This window comes from Zalophus californianus, chromosome 11, assembly GCF_009762305.2.
Source record: "Zalophus californianus isolate mZalCal1 chromosome 11, mZalCal1.pri.v2, whole genome shotgun sequence".
NCBI lineage: Eukaryota > Metazoa > Chordata > Mammalia > Carnivora > Otariidae > Zalophus > Zalophus californianus.
The window spans coordinates 110811065-110829405 of record NC_045605.1 but is presented as its reverse complement, the minus strand read 5'-3'; the positions used below and the strand labels follow the sequence as shown (position 1 = coordinate 110829405).

Genomic DNA, 18341 nt, shown 5'->3' with positions numbered 1-18341 from the left:
TGGAGCCCTGCATCAGACACCCTGCTCAGCAGGAGGCCTGCTTCTCCCTCTCCCACTCCCCCTGCTTGTGTTCCCTCTCTCGCTATCTCTCTCTCTGTGTCAAATAAATACATAAAAATCTTTTTAAAAAAAAGAAATGAAAAGGGGGTCTTTACTCTTGATCTTATGGACATTAAAGGATGGATAATCCAGGAATACTGTAAATAACTCTATTCCCCAAAATCTGATGATTGAGATGAAATGGACTGATTCCTTGAAAGACACAAGCTATCAAAACTCACACATGAGGAAATAAATAACCTGAACAGACCTGTATCTACTAAAGAAAGTGAATCAATATTTTAGTATCTTCCAAAAAAGAAAGCACAAGCCCCAGATAATTTTATTAGTGAATTCCATGAAATAGCTAAGGAAGATAATAATGCCAATTCTCCACACATTTTTTCCAGGAAAAAAAAAGCAGAGGGAAAACTTCCCAACTCATTCTATGAGGCCAGCATTACCTAGATGCCCAAACCAGATAAAGTCATTGCAAGTAAAGAAAACTAGAAACCAGTTTCTTTCATAAACATAGACACAGAAACCCTTAATGAAATATTAGCAAACCAAATCCACCAATTTGTAGAAAGGATAATGCATCACAATTAAGAGAGATTTGTTTTAGGAATGAAAGGCCATTTCAACATCCATAAATCAGTCAGTGCAATCTATCATATTAAGAGACCAAATAAGAAAAACCATGTGCTTACATTAACGGATGCTGAAATAACATTCAACAAAATTCAGCACTCATTAATGATAAAAAGTCTAGGCCCAGGGTTTGAAACATGGCGGATGACATGGACCAGCAACAAACTACCAACACTGTAGAAGAGCCCCTGGATCTCATCAGGCTCAGCCTGAATGAGCGAATTTATGTGAAAATGAGAAATGACAGAGAGCTTCGAGGCAGATTACATGCTTATGATCAGCACTTAAATATGATATTGGGAGATGTGGAAGAAACTGTGACTACTATAGAAATTGATGAGGAAACATACGAAGAGATATATAAATCAACAAAACGGAATATTCCAATGCTTTTTGTCCAGGGAGATGGTGTTGTACTAGTTGCCCCTCCTTTAAGAGTTGGCTGAAACAAAGAATTTATCATGTATGGAATATAGGAGCTTTTGTATGATTGCCTCTTTAAATGTAGAAGACATTCAAAAGAGAAACCTGCGTAAATTTTGATATTAAGAAATGACCAAGGATTCTTCCACTCCTGAAACGAGTTGATTTGCGGATAACTAAAAAATTCTTACGCTAAAGGGCATTTTAATTTTTTTCCAACCCTTTCAATAAATGTGATCACCAAGATGCAGAACTCTTTTATTCAGGAATTGATTTGTTCTGTTGTTTTCTCAATTTCTGATTTTTTTCCTTTAAATTAAATTTGATGTTTCCTTTTTTGATTAAAAAAAAAAGTCTCCCAAAAAACTAGGAATAGAGAGGAACTTCCTTAACCTAAAAGGGAAAACCTACACTAACGTCACATTGGCGTCACTTTAACTTTTTTTTATTTTAACTAGACCCCACGCCCAGCATGGAGCCCAGCATGGGGCTTGAACTCATGACCCTGAGATCAAGACCTGAGCTGAGATCGAGTTGGATGCTTAACCGACTGAGCCACCCAGGCACCCCTAGTGTCACTTTCAGTAATGTGAGCCTGAACACTTTCCCCTTAAAACAGAATAAAGCAAGGAAGTCTTCTCTTACCACCCTTATTCAACGTTGTATTGGAAGTTCTGTCTAATGAAAATAAGACAAGAAAAAGGAAATAAAAAGGTATACAGACTGGGAAGAAAAAATAAAACTTTATTTTCAAATGATATGATTGTCTATATAGAAAACCCCAAAGAGTCTACAAAAATAATTCCTAGAACAGATAAGGAAATTCCCAGGATACAATGTCAATATAAAAGTCAATTGATCTCTTTTATAACAACAATATGTGATTGGAATTTGACATTTTAAAAAATAGTATCAGGGCACCTGTGTGGCTCAGTTGGTTAAGAGACTGCCTTTGGCTCAGGTCATGATCCTCGAGTCCCACGTCGGGCTCCCTGCTCAGCAGGGAGTCTGCTTCTCCCTCTGACCCTCCCCTGTCTCATGCTCTCTCTCTCTCTCTCTCTCATTCTCTCTTTCTCACATAAATAAATAAAATCTGTTAAAAAAATAAAAAATAAAAATATATATCATTTAAAACAGCCCCCTGAAAATGAAATACTTAGATATAAATCTAACAAACTCTGTTTGGATTCTGTTTGCAGAAAATTACAAAACACTAGTGGAAAGAGAAAAAAATGGAAAGATATTTGTGTTAATGGATTGAAACACTTAAAACCATTAAGATACCGGCTCTTTTCAACTTGATATGTAGATTCAGTGCAGTCCTGATCAAGATCTGGGCAAACTATTCTGCAAATGTCAACAAACCAATTCAAAAATTTATACGGAAAGACCAAGAACTTGGAATCACTAACACAAGTCTGAAGAAGAGTAAGAGGACTCCTACTGCTCATATTTGGGACTTACTAAAAGCTACAGGAAGTAAGGCAGTATGGCATTGGTGAAAGAATAAATGCATAGGTCAACAAAACAAACAAAGATGACAGAAATAGACCCACACAAATGCAGTCCACGGATTTTTGATAATGGTACAAAGGCAATTCATGGAGAAAGGCGCCCCTGGGTAAGTTGCATATTCTTAAAACTAAAAAGGTTTGGCCTGCAAAGAATGAAAAGACAAGCCACAGACTGGAAAAAAAAATATTTGCAAAACACATTTCTGATAAAGGACTTGTATCTAAAACATACAAAGAATTTTAAAAATATAACAATAAGAAAAAAGATAACCCTATTTAAAAATGGGCGATAAAAAATGGGTGAAAGATCTGAAAAGACATCTCATCAAAAAAGATATATAGATGGCAGACTCGTCTCAGCCAGCTCAGGCTGCCATAACAAAATACCATCGATGGAGGACTGTAACAATAGACAGTTACTTCTCACAGTTCTGGAGGCTGGGAATCCAAGGTCAGGGTGCACACATGGTTGGGCGGTGGGGAGACCTGTCTTCCAGGCTTGTGGATGGCCACCTTCTAGCTGTGTCCTCCCATGGCCTTTCCTCCCTGTGGGGAGAGCAAGATCTTATCTCTCCACATCTTTCTCAAAAGGGCACTGAGCTCATCGTGAGGGCCCCACCCTCACGGCCTCATCTGACTCCAATCACCCCCCCAGAGGCCCCACCCCCCCATTGCATTGGGGGGAGGGCTTCAGTGTATGAAATTTTATGAAACACAAACTTTCAGTCCATATGAAAGCACATGAGAAGATGCTCAATATCATTTGTCAGCAGGGAGATGCAAATTAAAACCATGCCATACCGTGTCACACTTTTTAGAATGCCTAAAATCCAGAGCACTGACCACACCCAAATGCTGGCGAGGACTTGAAGCAACAGGAAGTTTTCTTCTTTGCTGGTGGTAACGCAAGTGGTGCAGCCACTTTGGAGGACAGTTCGGCAGTTTCTCACAAAGCTAAACATGGTCTTACCATCCAATACTGCAGTTGCGCTCCTTGCATGTACCCAAATGATTAAAAAACCTACGTCTATGCCGAAAAACCTGCACGTGAATGTTTATAGCAGTCCTAGTCATAATCATGAAAAACCTGGAAGCAATCAAGACATTTCTCAATAGGTGGTGGAAAAACTAGCTGGCACCTATCAGTACCAAAGAACACTTTTCAGGAATAAAAGGGAATAATCTGTCAAGCCATGGAAAGATACAGAGGCATCTTAAGTGCATATTGGTGAGTGAAAGACAAAACTGTAAAGATGGAAGAAAGTACTTTCTACACAGCAGAGGAGACCATCAACAAGGTAAAGGACAACCTACAGGATGGGAGAAAATGTTTGCAAACCGTATGTCTGATAAGTTAACACCCCAAATACATAAAAAAACTTCTACCACTCAATAACCACCACAACAAAAAAAAAAACCCAAACCTGATTAAACCATGAGCAAAGAGCTTGAACAGATATTTCTCCAAAGGAGACATAGGATGGCCAATGGGTGTGTAAAAAATGTTCACATCACTAATTACCAGGGAAATGCAAACCAAAAGCACAGGGAGATACCAAGGCACACCCGGTGGGATGACCATTACAAAAGAATAAAAAATAAACATTGGTGAAGGATGTGGAGAAACTGGGAACCTTGCGCCCCGTTGGTGGGGGTGCAAACTGGTGCAGCCGCAGTGGAAAACAGTATGGAGGGTCCTCAACAAATCTAACATTAAACTGCTGTATGATCCAGCAATCCCACTTCTGGGTATTGACCCCCCAAAAAATTAAAATCGGGATCTTGAAGGGGCATTTACACACCTGTGTTCAAAGCAACTTTATTTACAACAGCCAAGACATGGAAGCAACTTAATGTCTGTCAGCAGATATACGGATCTTTTTAAAAAAGTGGTTGTTGCATAATGTGGAATATTTCTCGGTCATGAAAGAGGAAATCCTGCCATTTGCAGTGAGGTAGATGAGACTTGAGAGTATGCTAAGTGAAAATAAGTTAGTCACCAAAGAACAAATACTACATTATCCTGCTTATATGAGTTATAAAATAGTCAAACTCCTAGAGAGAGAGAGTCGGTGGGTGCTAGCAGGGGCGGGGGGCGTGGCCACGGGACCCCCAGTCCCAGTTAAACATGACAAATCAGCTCTGGAGACCTGCCGTACAAAAGTGTGCCTGGACACCAACACCAGATTGTGCACTTAAAATTCTGTTAAGAGGATAGATCCTGTGCCATCTGTTCAAGGAAAAAAAAAAAAAAAGGAAGACAATACCCATGACATACAAATATAGTGGATTTTTTAAAGAAATCCTTAATTCCTCTATGATTTTATGTCCTGTCTCGACCCCGCCACGGGGTGAATTAGGTGGAGACGCGGACCCCACGCTCTCTCATGCATCCCGGGTGGCGCAAGGACATTTAAGACAAGCGTGGCCCCAGTCCAACGTCATCCTGAATGGCCCGGTCAGAGGGCGTCTGCCTGTCTGGGGTGCCAGCTGGGTGGAAGCCAGTTCCCAGGACCGCCTTGGTTATTTGTGCTGGGGACAGTGGCCCAGCCAGCCACAGCATTCCAGAAGCATCTTCTCAAAATGCAAATGGAGGGCAAGTTTAGAGAGGGGGCCCCCAGGCAGCCTGAGGATTCTAAGGAAGCCCTAGCCCCCTTGCGGGGGGGCATCCTCCGCTTTGTGTTGGGTCTCCTCCGTGTCTATGGTGTGGAGAAAGGGACACCGTCAATCTCAGCGGCTGGGGGTCAGGCCTCCAGAAGGCCGGGCCAGCGAGTCGGGTTGCCTCTCAACAAGACGATCATATGGGCTGATGTGCCCCCAGTGAGTGAGCCCCTTTTGTGTGCCTGAGACTGTGCATGGTGTAGGGCTCATGAGGCCCACATAGCACGCCCTACTTTGGAAAATATGCAAAATCCAAACGTATCATGCCTTTTTTTGAGCAGCTACTTTTTTTTTTGAGATTTTATTTATTTATTTGAGAGAGAGAGAGAATGAGAGAGAGAGAGCATGAGAGGGAAGAGGGTCAGAGGGAGAAGCAGACTCCCTGCTGAGCAGGGAGCCCGATGCGGGACTCGATCCCGGGACTCCAGGATCATGACCTGAGCCGAAGGCACTCGCCTAACCAACTGAGCCACCCAGGCGCCCGAGCAGCTACTTCTTTTGTGACAGTCTCTCACACACAGTGCCCGTCGCTATCACAATAACCCCATTGAGCATTCATAGCCCTATTACCAAAACCTAAGGCTCAGAACATTCTGGAACATGCACAGGGTCCCACGGCTGGTCAGCGCAGGTCCGTCCTTCAGACTCCACAATGTCCGGCTGTTTCCACCATTCCTTATACAGCCAGTGGGTGTGACTCTGTCCCCGCATGGGACATTTGGCAGTATCTGGAGACACTGTGGATTGTCACCATCGGGAGGCATCTAGTGGGTGAGGGAAGCGGCTAGCATCCTCCAACACACAGGACAGCCCCGACCACAGAGAATGACCTGGTCCCAAGTGGCCATCATGCCCAGTGGAGAAACCACTTTGCAGTCCAAGGGCTGATGAGCAGCGTTCAGGACACTGAGATCGGGCAGCGGTTCCCGGGAAGCTCTGTTTGCAGTGTCGCCCCACCACGCGGGCTGGGGAGCCTCAGAGCAGGTGTTTCTGACACCGGCAGCTGGGCCAGAGCGGGTCTGGGGTGGAGCCGAGCCCTCCTTCCAGGCTTCCGTGGCCATCAGCAGCGAGTCAGTGTGGTGGTGGCCGCCTGGTGTCCCCTCACACCCCATGTCCCTGTCCTGATCCTGGAACCTTGAATGTGGCCTTATTTGGGGAAAGTGCCTTTGCAGATGTCATCAAGTTAAGGATCTTGTTATGACACCATTTTGCATCACCTGGCTGGGCCCTAAATCCAATGACTAGTATCTTTGTAAGAGACAGAAGAGGGAAACTCTGACACAGCGGAGCAGCCACGTGGCCACAGACATGGCCACGAGCCCAGGGATGCCTGGAGCCCCCAGACGCTGGAAGAGGCCGGAAGGATCCCCCCAGAGCCTCCGGAGGGAGTGCCCTGCCTGCTGAAACCTTGATCTCAGACTTCTGGCCCCCAGGCTGTGAGAGAATAAATGTCTTTTGTCTTAAGCCCCCAGCATGTGGGAAGCTGTCAGCCCCAGAAAACTAATACAACGGTCTTTGCCTTTTGGTTTCAAGTTCTTTCAAGGACACTTCTCAGGGCAGCGTGAAATTCAGAAACGTTAATGAGAATGTTGATTGGGGTCCCGGGTCCCAGATCCCTGCCTTCACCCTGCTGGTGGTCAGACCCTGGGCGGTGGCTGGGAGCAGCCAGGGGTCCCTCTCCTGTGCACAAGAAGGGTGGTCAGGGTTCAAAATCCGCCGGTGCCGGAGTTCATGGTGAGGCTGAAACGGATGCTCCCAGAATGACAGGAGGGATGATTAGGGGCGCCCCTCCTGAACCGTTACCGTGATGATCTGATGCATCCTGAGCTTTGTGCACAGTGATGCCTGCCTCTCTCTCCATATTTTGGCTTTTCACAAAGCACCCCCACCAGCTGTCAGGTAGGGCAGGGACCCGCATCCCCACTCCACAGATGGGGAGACTGAGGCCCCCGGGGGCCAGGTCCTGTCCTTCGGGAACTTCGTGCCGCAGGAAGCAGGAGCCTGAATCTGAGCGATTCAAAGCACATGGCTCCCGTGGCTGGAGGTGCAGAGCAGAGTGCTGGAGGATGTGGCCTGCGGCGGTTTCTCTGGACCCCCCCTTCCCCTGCCCCAATTTTCAGCCTCGTCCTGGAGCTGTGACGTCCCTCCCTGGGGACAGACCCGGGGCTGACCTCACGGGCGTGCGACCCACACAGTCCCACAGAATCCGTGCCTAGAAGGGCCCCCGCCCCGGTTCAGAGCTGCCGTCACTGTCCTGAAATTCTGAATAATCTACCTTGGAGCTGTGTTTGCAGCTGAGATGGGGGGGCACGAGCGTGACGGTGGAGAGGTGAGCAGTATGACATCCGGCACCGCGTCATGCTCCTGGCACAGCGTTTGTGATGCCCCGAGCACAGAATTCAGGGGGGGACCCACGGGGACGCGTGGACATCTAGCTAGACTTCCTGCGAGGGCAAGGTCAGTGTGTCACGTCTGCAGACGTCCCCGCCCTGAGAGGCCACGCTGCACGCTTAAGCCAGGACTTGTTTCCAATGCGGGAGGAACACATGGCATTCTAAGACGGAACCACCAGGAATCTGTATGAGTCTCCGTGGCCTGGGAGGGGGGGCTCACAGAGCAGAGACTCACTGTGCCCCCGTCCTGGAGGCCAAAGCCCGAGGTCCAGGCGCAGGGCAGGGCGGGTCCTCCTGAGGCCTCTCTCCTCGTGTGTGGACGGCCGTGCTCCCCCTGGGTCCTCCCGGGGTCGTCCTTGGCGTGCGGGTCTGTGTCCTGACACCCTCTTCTTGTAAGGACCCCGGTCACACGGGAGCAGGGCCACCCCGTGACCCCATCTGACCTTAGTTACGTCTTTAAGACTGGGTGTCTACAGGCGGTCACACCGGGATTGGGGCTTCAACACAAGAATTTAGGGGTCCCGGCTCAGCCCAGAGCCGCCCGTCTCCCATCTTCCCTACTCACATGACTTTCCTGTGTTAGTTAACACTGCAGTGATGACACTGAAGGGAAGGAACCATCAGGGCTCACAGAGCTTTTCCCCGGCCAGTCCTCCTGGCTCATCGGTACGCCGAGGGCCGCGTGTTGGCACACCGTGCACAGAGCAAGGTGGGGAATAAAACTGTGGAGTCGGTTTTGTGTTATAAGAGCAAACCACACATGTAAGTGTGAGCTACAAAATGTGATTTCTGTGATTCCGTGCTCGAGTTAAATGCTCTTACATTTGCATTTAAGACTGGCATCATGTGGGCCGCCTGGGTGGCTCAGTCGTTAAGCGTCTGCCTTCAGCTCAGGTCATGATCTCGGGGTCCTGGGATCGAGCCCCGCATCGGGCTCCCTGCTCAGCAGGGGAGCCTGCTTCTCCCTCTGCCTCCCTCTCCCTGCTTGTGTTCTCTCTTTTTCTCTCTGTGTGTCAAATAAATAAATAAAATCTTTAAAAAAAATAAAACTGGCTTCAAGCGATATAAAGGTGAACGTTAAAATCCTTGCTAACAATTTAAATGTAAAATAAATTTTTTTTGCTTACAACAATATTAGGTTGTGATTTAAAAAGCGCCATCGAGAGACAAGTCACCAGAGAGGCTGTGGAAGTCAGGGGAAAGCTTGAGATTTCGGTGCCTTAATGGCACTTTATTCCTGCCTTGAACAAGGGGCCCCGCATTTTCATTTCGCACTGGGCAGAATTACGTCGCCGGCCTTCCGGCATACACAGCAACATCCTGGCCTCCTGGCCTCCACGCAACATCCCTACCTCCATCCAGACTGATCATCCCCATGCTACCTACCACAGCAGAGGGGACACCTCAGCACTGCTTGCCTTGGATCTGGTCACATGCCCACTGCTGCCCCATCACACGGACTGTCTCCATGGGCACCCAACCCTGGCTGGCGGCAGCGCCAGTCCCAGCCAACCCCAGGGCCGCCCCAGGGAAAATCTGGCTGTGCTTAGGAAGTGCGGAGCAGATGCTTGGGTGGGCAGCCGGTGAATGTCCACAGCGTGCGCTCTCCTAAGACCTGTGGGCTGCCATGGGGAATCTACCATGACTTTAATTAATTATGCGATCATCTGTCACTGTTCCTCCTAGAGTGAGGGGCCTGAGGGCAGAGTCATGCTGTGTCCACAAGGCAGGGAGTGACACCTGCTGAACAGGAAGCCTCCTGGACCATGGAACGGGCCATGGAATGGGCCACAGAATGGACAGCAGAGGTGAAGACGCTCCCGCAAGGTCACAGCCTGGGGCTGAAACGCAGGGTCCTGGACAGCAGCCCAGCTTGCTTTCTTCCAGACCTCCCTCCCCTGGTGAGTCAAAGGTCAGGAACCACCTTCCAGATCGGAGCTGCAGGGGGCCCCATGTGACTGCAGCCTTGGCCTCGCTCTGTTGCTCACCACGCGGGGCCTGTGGCACAGAGCAAAGCAGGATTGCGGGGCTTTACCCAGCTCCGCCTTTTCCTTCTAGATGATTCCACCAGCAGGCCTTATTCTGCTTCCAAGTGACTGTGCATGAGGCCCCCGCAGTGGTGGTGTCCTTTATCTGACTCGGGGCCGTACCCACAAAGGCTGGATTATGACTTCTCTGGGCAGGTGCTCTGAAGGTCCATTAATGGTGAGTTTTAAGAGGAGGTTGTGGGACAACAGGGCGGGTATATTGGGTAAGCATGGAACAAGCAAGCCCTCAAACACGCTGCTTCAGGAATCAGTCAGTAATGATCAAAGATGACTCATCTGCCAGCTCATGGGCCATCGTTGGGGGTGGGGAAGGAGCTGATCTATGGGCCATCGTGGGGGGTGGGGAGGAGCTGATCTATGGCCATGGGGGGGGGGGTGGGAAGGAGCTGATCTATGGATGCCCGAGGGGCATCGTGGGGGGTGGGGAAGGAGCTGATCTATGGGCCATCGTGGGGGGTGGGGAAGGAGCTGATCTATGGGCCATCGTGGGGGGGTGGGGAAGGAGCTGATCTATGGGCCATGGGGGGGGTGGGAAGGAGCTGATCTATGGCCATGTGGGGGGGTGGGGGAAGGAGCTGAGCTATGGGCCATGGGGGGGGTGGGGAAGGAGCTGATCTATGGGCCATCGTGGGGGGTGGGGAAGGAGCTGATCTATGCCATCGGGGGGGGTGGGGAAGGAGCTGATCTATGGGCCATCGGGGGGGGTGGGGAAGGAGCTGATCTATGGGCCATGGGGGGGGTGGGGAAGAGCTGATCTATGGGCCATCGTGGGGGGTGGGGAAAGGAGCTGATCTAGGGCCATCGTGGGGGTGGGGAAGGAGCTGATCTATGGGCCATCGTGGGGGGTGGGGAAGGAGCTGATCTATGGGCCATGGTGGGGGTGGGGAAGGAGCTGATCTATGGGCCATCGGGGGGTGGGGGAAGGAGCTGATCTATGGGCCATTGGGGGGGTGGGGAAGGAGCTGATCTATGGGCCATCGTGGGGGGTGGGGAAGGGAGCTGATCTATGGGCCATCGTGGGGGTGGGGAGGAGCAGATCTATGGGCCATCGTGGGGGGTGGGGAAGGAGCTGATCTTGGGCCATCGTGGGGGGGTGGGGAAGGAGCTGACTATGGGCCATCCGGGGGGGGTGGGGAAGGAGCTGATCTATGGGCCATCGGGGGGGGGTGGGAGAGGAGCTGATCTATGGGGCCATCGTGGGGGGTGGGAAGGAGCTGATCTAAGGGCCATCGGGGGGGGTGGAAGGAGCTGATCTATGGGCCATCGTGGGGGGGTGGGGAAGGAGCTGATCTATGGGCCATGGGGGGGGTTGGGAAGGAGCTGGATCTATGGGCCATCGTGGGGGTGGGGAAGGAGCTGATCTATGGGCCATGGGGGGGGTGGGGAAGAGCTGATCTATGGGCCATCGTGGGGGGTGGGGAAGGAGCTGATCTATGGGCCATCGTGGGGGGTGGGGAAGGAGCTGATCTATGGGCCATCGTGGGGGGGTGGGGAAGGAGCTGATCTATGGGCCATCGTGGGGGGGTGGGGAAGGAGCTGATCTATGGGCCATCGGGGGGGGGTGGGGAAGGAGCTGATCTATGGGCCATGGGGGGGGTGGGGAAGGAGCTGATCTATGGGCATGGGGGGGGTGGGGAAGGAGCTGATCTATGGGCCATCGTGGGGGGTGGGGAAGGAGCTGATCTATGGGCCATCGTGGGGGGTGGGGAAGGAGCTGATCTATGGGCCATGGGGGGGGTGGGGACGGAGCTGATCTATGGGCCATCGTGGGGGGTGGGGAAGGAGCTGAACTATGGGCCATCGTGGGGGGTGGGAAGGAGCTGATCTATGGGCCATGGGGGGGGTGGGGAAGGAGCTGATCTATGGGCCATCGTGGGGGGTGGGGAAGGAGCTGATCTATGGGCCATCGTGGGGGGTGGGGAAGGAGCTGATCTATGGGCCATCGGGGGGGGGGGTGGGGAAGGAGCTGATCTATGGGCCATCGTGGGGGGTGGGGAAGGAGCTGATCTATGGGCCATGGGGGGGGTGGGGAAGGAGCTGATCTATGGGCCTTGGGGGGGGTGGGGAAGGAGCTGATCTATGGGCCATGGGGGGGGTGGGGGAGGAGCTGATCTATGGGCCATCGTGGGGGGTGGGGAAGGAGCTGATCTATGGGCCCATGGGGGGGGGTGGGGAAGGAGCTGATCTATGGGCCATCGTGGGGGGTGGGGAAGGAGCTGTCCTATGGGCCATCGTGGGGGGTGGGGAAGGAGCATCTATGGGCCATCGTGGGGTGGGGAAGGAGCTGGTCCATGGGCCCATCGTGGGGGGTGGGGAAGGAGCTGATCTATGGGCCATCGTGGGGGGGGGGGAAGGAGCTGATCTATGGGCCATCGTGGGGGTGGGGAAGGAGCTGATCTATGGGCCATCGTGGGGGTGGGGAGGAGCTGATCTATGGGCCATGGGGGGGGTGGGAAGGAGCTGATCTATGGGCCATCGGTGGGGGGTGGGGAAGGAGCTGATCTATGGGCCATGGGGGGGGTGGGAAGGAGCTGATCTATGGGCCATCGGGGGGGGGTGGGGAAGGAGCTGATCTATGGGCCATCGTGGGGGGTGGGGAAGGAGCTGGTCCATGGGCCATCGTGGGGGGTGGGGGAAGGAGCTGATCTCCAGCAGACTGCTCGCAACTAGAGGGAAAGGTGCGGGTGTGAGTTCCCCTCAGTCCCCCGGCTGGGGCGGCTATCTGCAGGGGCAGGAGGTGTGGGAGGGCCTGCCCCCCACCCTGCCCTGCTCTGCTTCCCGGCATCCCCCAGGCACCTCAAGGGGCCCATGGCGAGCAGCTCCTGCTTGCTGGATGGCGGGGCAGGCGAGGCCCCCACCCCGCACTCCACGTGGGTGCTGCAGTGACCTGGACTCCCGAGAGGAAAGGCTGGGCCTGCCCCTGTTCCTCAGCACCCAGCACAGGAGCCCTGCAAGGATGCGCCTGGGGCAGCTGAGGGCAACCAGGCAAAGATGACTTCTGGCCATTCTGCACGTGAAGCAGAAGACCGAGAGCTTGGTTTAGTTCAGTAACAATCTAATCGTGAATGAAACGTTCAGCTACATGTGTTTCAACCTCTACGAGCGTGGAACCGTGTTCAAGTGGGCAAAGATTCTCAGCGTGCTGTCGGTGGGTACAAGCGTGGGCCCCCAGCAGAGAGGACTGGGTTTGCATGAAAGACCACTGCTTGCCGGCTCAGCCCACTCCACAGATGGGGAGACTGAGGCTCGGGACCGGGTCACAGGCCATCCCTGTGGGCTCTTCTCTCCCAAGAGGCTTTTTTTGGGGTATTGTCTGTAACAGCCCACCCACCTCACTTCCTTCCACAGAATCCAGAGCGAAAGAAGGGGTTCCTTCAAAACATGTCCGCGCTTTCTTCAACACTCTGCCTTCGGGAGCCTCAGCCTCATTTCCATCCCCTGAATAATGGTCGTCTTAGTGACTGGCTTATTAAGAAAAGAATGGGGCCAATGGATCTGCAGGACTCTGAGCCTAGGTCAGAAGCAGCACCGGGGCTCTGCTGGCTGGCCCTGCCTACCCCCGTGGGAGCCGACCGACTGCAATGCCGTGGGGAAGCCTGGGCCACCCGGAGGAGGTGCGGGCTGGAGTTCACCCCTGCAGCGGCATCCAGCGCCAGCCGCCAGCCCTGGGAGAGAGGGAGCCCCGGACGGACCCCAGCACAGCCAGCAGCTGGCTGCAAACACACCAGGAACCCCGAGCTGAGCTGGTCACCCCCATCATGCAGGAAAGAGAAAAGGACACCGCACGGTGTTGGGCTCCTAAGTTCCGGGGTGGTTTCACACTAGGACGCAACGGGATTCTGAGGTGAGGTTCAAGATCCTGCAGCCCTTGGAGATGGAAGGGGGCCGACTGATGAGAAAGGGGGCCACCCTTTGTCTGTTTTCTCTGGGGCTCTTACAGTGAGTGTGCCGTGAGCGGAATGACACATGGACGGCCTGCCCTTGGCTTTCGCATTTACCCCATGACAGCTTCTCATGGAGCCTGGCCAACACGTGACCTTAAATGTTTTGTTGAAAAGGTTGCCTCATTTAAAAAAAATGTGCTTGTCACCCAAATGGTGCATGGGTGGTGGGGGGCGGGGAAGGGATGCCTGGCAGCAGGGTCCCTGCGGGACAGACCCCTTCCCACCCCCACCTGCCGCCAGTAAGCCCCAGTGAGGTCTTTCTTCAGATGTCCATTCCTAGAGCCGCTGAGATGCTGTGCGCAAGTTCACGGTCATTGTTGCGGTGCTCCTGGCTTCCAGGGGAAGGGCGCATCTACTCGGGGCGCTGAGGCGGTCTTGTTAGGCTGTGTGCTCCCCCACGCAGGCCCCCATGTCCATGCTGCTCTGGAGGGCTTGACTGCTCAGGGAGCGCTTTCCAGTGTCGCGAAGGGTGGGGACGCCACCTTTCCCCGGTGCTTCTTCCGTTCTCCCTGCCACTGGGATCGCTGTCCTATTTTCTCCTTGTTCCTTGATCCGAAGGAAACATTCTGGATGATTCTCAGCACTGACCTTCTGTGTGGGGCTGTGGGTTCACACACTCTGGGGTGTGCCTGGTGGGACAGCTGTGTTTCCTCCACTGTCCCCTGAACGTCCGGTTGTGTAGGCTGTGAGGACCCAGGCCCTCCCGCCTGATGAATACGCCTGAAATTCCTTGCTCTTGGAGGCAGGCTTCAGTGTGACCGGGAGTTCAACAGTGCCCTGCTCGTACACACAGTTTCTCAGCCCCAACGGGGACCCCTGCAGATCCCGGCTCTCCCCTTCCTGAGCTGGGTCCATCTGGCCCAAGTCAGCCCCCAGCAAGGAGGACAGTGTAGAAGGGCAGGTGTTTCCTGGGGGCACGTATCCCTCTTCCTGAGCCCACCTCTCCCCACACGTCCCCCTGCTGCCCGATGGCCCCAGGGGGGCCCCTCACTGTGCCGTCTCATCTGGTCTATGTCCCACCAGGCACGTGTGCTAGTTTTCTGTGGCTACACTACGTGGCTTGAAGACATGGAAAGTTGATTCTTTCACAGTTCTGACCAGAAGTCCAAACTACGGTGTCCACGGGGCTGTGCTCCTTTTCTGGAAGCTCTTGGGGAGGACCCTGGGTCCTCTGTAAGAGACCTGTCACTCCAGGCTCTGCCTGTCTTCCCTTTGCCCTCCCCTCCTTGTCTCCAGGTCTGCCCCAGTTCCCATAAGGACACTTGTCATCTTTGAATTGGAACTTAATCACCTCTGCAAAGATACTATTTCCAAATAAGGTCACACTCATGGGTCCTGTGCTTAGGGCTTAGGCTATATTGGGGCACACCAGGGAGCCTCCTACAACATGTTTTGTGCATTCACACAACCCCTCCTTCCCATTCTACTCCTTGATAATTTGTGGACTAATTAATACTAGGGTATGTCTTCTGGAACATTACTTAACAAAGCAATGTGTTAACATTCTGAGTGCTTTATCAAAGAAATTTAATCCTATTGGAAAACATGTATTAATCTTCGATATGCCCGTTTCTGGGCACATAGATATTATCATGCTTGGATTTGATCGGGGCAGCTGTCCGCCTGGTGATGCAGACACAGCACGTCTTCTCCAATACTTATAATCTCCTGGAATAGACAGACCTGTGCACACCTGCATTTATAATACATTGCCTTGTATTTACTGAGCCTCTTGCTGTGTCAGACTTTGGACAAGACCTGGGGGATTCAGAAGAGAGTAGAGGGAAGATGCACAATTTCTGGCTTTAGAGATGGAGGAAGGGCCCAGGAGCCAAGAAATGGGGCCGCCTTTAGAAGTCAGAGAAGCAAGGAAATACATTCTGCCTTCAAGCCTCTAGAATGAACACGCCCTGCAAACATAAATCCGTGCTGTTTGAAGCCCCTAAGTGTGCACCTTATTACAGCAGCTGGGGAAGGAGCACAGACTGTGACCGGATCTGAGAAATGTCAGGCGTGGTCCCAGGTGTACTGCGAGCACCTCCCACCGATGGACACACTGAGTGGGGGCTCCTGCAGCCCCTCATTTTGGGGAGAGCATGAGAAAATCTTCATTTGGAAGAAGGATATTAACTGCATGACACTTTCTGGGCAGAAACAAAGGGTGGTGTTTTGTAGGGAAGGCTGCGCGTGAAGCCGTAGCCAGAGTAACCCCGTGAGGGGAGAGGGGGCCGCCAGTGCCTCTAGGCTCCACTTGGTGGCGCTGCAAACCCCGCCAGCTACCCTGGGAGGCTCTGCCCGTAGGGGCTCTGCAAACCCCACCAGCTACCCTGGGAGGCTCTGCCCGTAGGGGGCGCTCCAGGTGCCTCCGGGCTCGCTCTGCAAACCACGCCCGCTGCCCTGGGAAGCTCTGCCGGTAGGGGCTCTTCAAACCCCACCAGGTGCCCCGGGAGGCTCTGCCCGTAGGGGCTCTTCAAACCCCACCAGGTGCCCCGGGAGGCTCTGCCCGTAGGGGGCGCTCCAGGCACCTCATCTTTCTGGCGGCCCGTCCCATAGCTCAGCCGCCAGTCTGCAGTCACCCCCCCTTACCGAACCGATGACACTGGGTCCCCCAGAGGCACCCACGCAGCGGCCCGCCAGTGTTTCCAGCTCAGAGGTGGGAGTGTTTTCCAGCCGTGGCTGGCATGTTCTCCCGCTCCCGCTGCGTCTCTTGGCGGGAGTAGCTGCTCCGCGCGGGGGCTGCCCCGACGTGCCGCGGAGCTCTCCTGGGGCCTCCATCAACCGGGCGCCGGTAGGGGCACCCCGGGAGCAGCCACATGGACAGCCCCCTCTAGAACGCCCTCTCTCCAGGATAACTGCGTGGTTTCGCTCTCCTGCGTGGCCTTGTCACGGTCACAACCCGCGTTCAGGAAGGACGATGGAGCGAGTGGGCTTCAGGCCCCTCGGGGGAAGGAGGGCCTCCAGGTGGGGGAGCTCATGCCCCTCCTCTGCTGTCACTGCCCTGCCGCTTCCCGGCTTCCCAGGCTGGGCTCTCCGCGGGTAATAATGCTGTGCTGCTGGGGCACGCTGGATGGGTGTCGGGGGCCTGGAGGGCCCGCAGTCACTCCCAGGGTCCCCAACACCACTCCCTCTCTCCCCTGCCCCTGCGCCCTTGCCAACAGTGGGCGGCAGAGGCGGGCCAGGCACTGGCCTTGGTGAACGGAATCTCTCTGAAAGGCGGAGGCCAACGTGTCCTTAGAAATATTCTTTATGCTCCTTAAGATAATGCAGTTTTGAAAAAGGCTCATCTCCAGGAAAGACCACTGATGCTGATAAATTCCATCCCTGGGCTCATACCTCCTGGCTGCATTTTCTCCAGAACTTCCCGGAGCTGGTGCTGAGAGCACCTGTGGCTTCCATTTTCCCAGCAGCAGCGGAACCCAGCCTTCCTGGGGTGAGCAGACACCAGCTCGCCCCGGGACGCTGCTGATGCCGTGGGGAAGCGGGGGGCCACTGGCCTCGCTGGCTGGGGGGAGCTCGGGATGATGCCTTCTGCCTCTCTCTGGTCCTTAGAAACTTGAGCTGACACAAAATGTTCTTTTTGGGTAGAAAAAAGAAAAAAATCTTCATCGATCATGGAGTCTGGGTATAGCAGAACAGGCAAAACTGTGAAATCCAACGTTTCTCCTATTTTTATGGGTGCCACATGGCCACCTCTCCCTGCTGGTTCTTTAGTTTTCCTGTTGAGATGAACAGCATGCACGTTTCGTTCCTGTATCTGCCCTCTGGAAGTGGTTCTGGGTGGAGGCTAGCTGGCAAGGAGGGCCTCCCCTGTTCTACACTTTACATGGGGTTTCCTGTCCATTGTCACAGGGTGTGCCAGTGTCCTGGGGCTGCCGAGATGAACGGCCACAAACCGAGTGGCCTAAAAGAACAGAAACCGATTCTCTCACAGCTCTGGAGACCAAGGTGTCTGGGACCAAGGTGTCATAGGGTTGGTTCCTTCTGGACGCTGTCGGGGGCTGGAGGGGGTCTGCTCCAGGACTCTCTCCTGAACTCTGGTGGCTGCCTCACCCTTGGTGCTCCTGGGCTTGTAGACACATCCCTCCAGCCTCTGCCCCATCTGCATGTGACCGTCTCCTTTCTTCCCTTACAAGGACACTGGTCATGGGCCCACGCTCATCCAGGTGCACACATGTCATTACTCATGTATAGCCCATCCCCCACAAAAAGTGCACCCCAGTGTAAGAGTGAACCCCAGTGTAAAGTGTGGGCTGTGGGTGAGGATGACGTGTCCGCGTGGGTTCACAGACTAGCAGTTTCCAGCAGTGGAAGTCCGCGTGTCACCCACAGTCGTGTGCGATGCTGGTCGGCCAGAGCTCTGCTCCATGTCTCCTTTGTTTTCAGTCTGGGGCTGCAGGTGCAGCCCATCTGCTGGGCTTGCGACCCATGGGCCTCATGGCAAGGAGAAAACCACGTGGCAGAACCGAGCGGAGGCCCCCGAAGCTTCTGCTCAGAAACGGCACAGGTCACCTGCACCCGCACTCCGTTGGCCAAGCCTAACATCGGGGGGGGGGGCGGAGGGTGACCCCCAGCAGGGATGGGCCCTTGGAGGGGGCCAGAAAATGTTCGACACTGACATAATCCACCTGGTATAAACCCATTTCTGTGGGCAGCACCTGGACAGCACAA

At 53.5% G+C, this 18341-nt stretch overlaps 1 protein-coding gene across 1 annotated transcript; it reads left to right on the top strand.

Moving 5' to 3' along the window:
• Window positions 1-827: 827 nt before the first annotated feature.
• LOC113915455 (U6 snRNA-associated Sm-like protein LSm3) lies at window positions 828-1294 on the top strand. Its single transcript, XM_035723108.1, has one exon. The coding sequence runs from the start codon at window positions 828-830 to the stop codon at window positions 1134-1136; it is 309 nt and encodes a 102-aa protein (XP_035579001.1). The 3' UTR covers window positions 1137-1294.
• Window positions 1295-18341: the final 17047 nt, after the last annotated feature.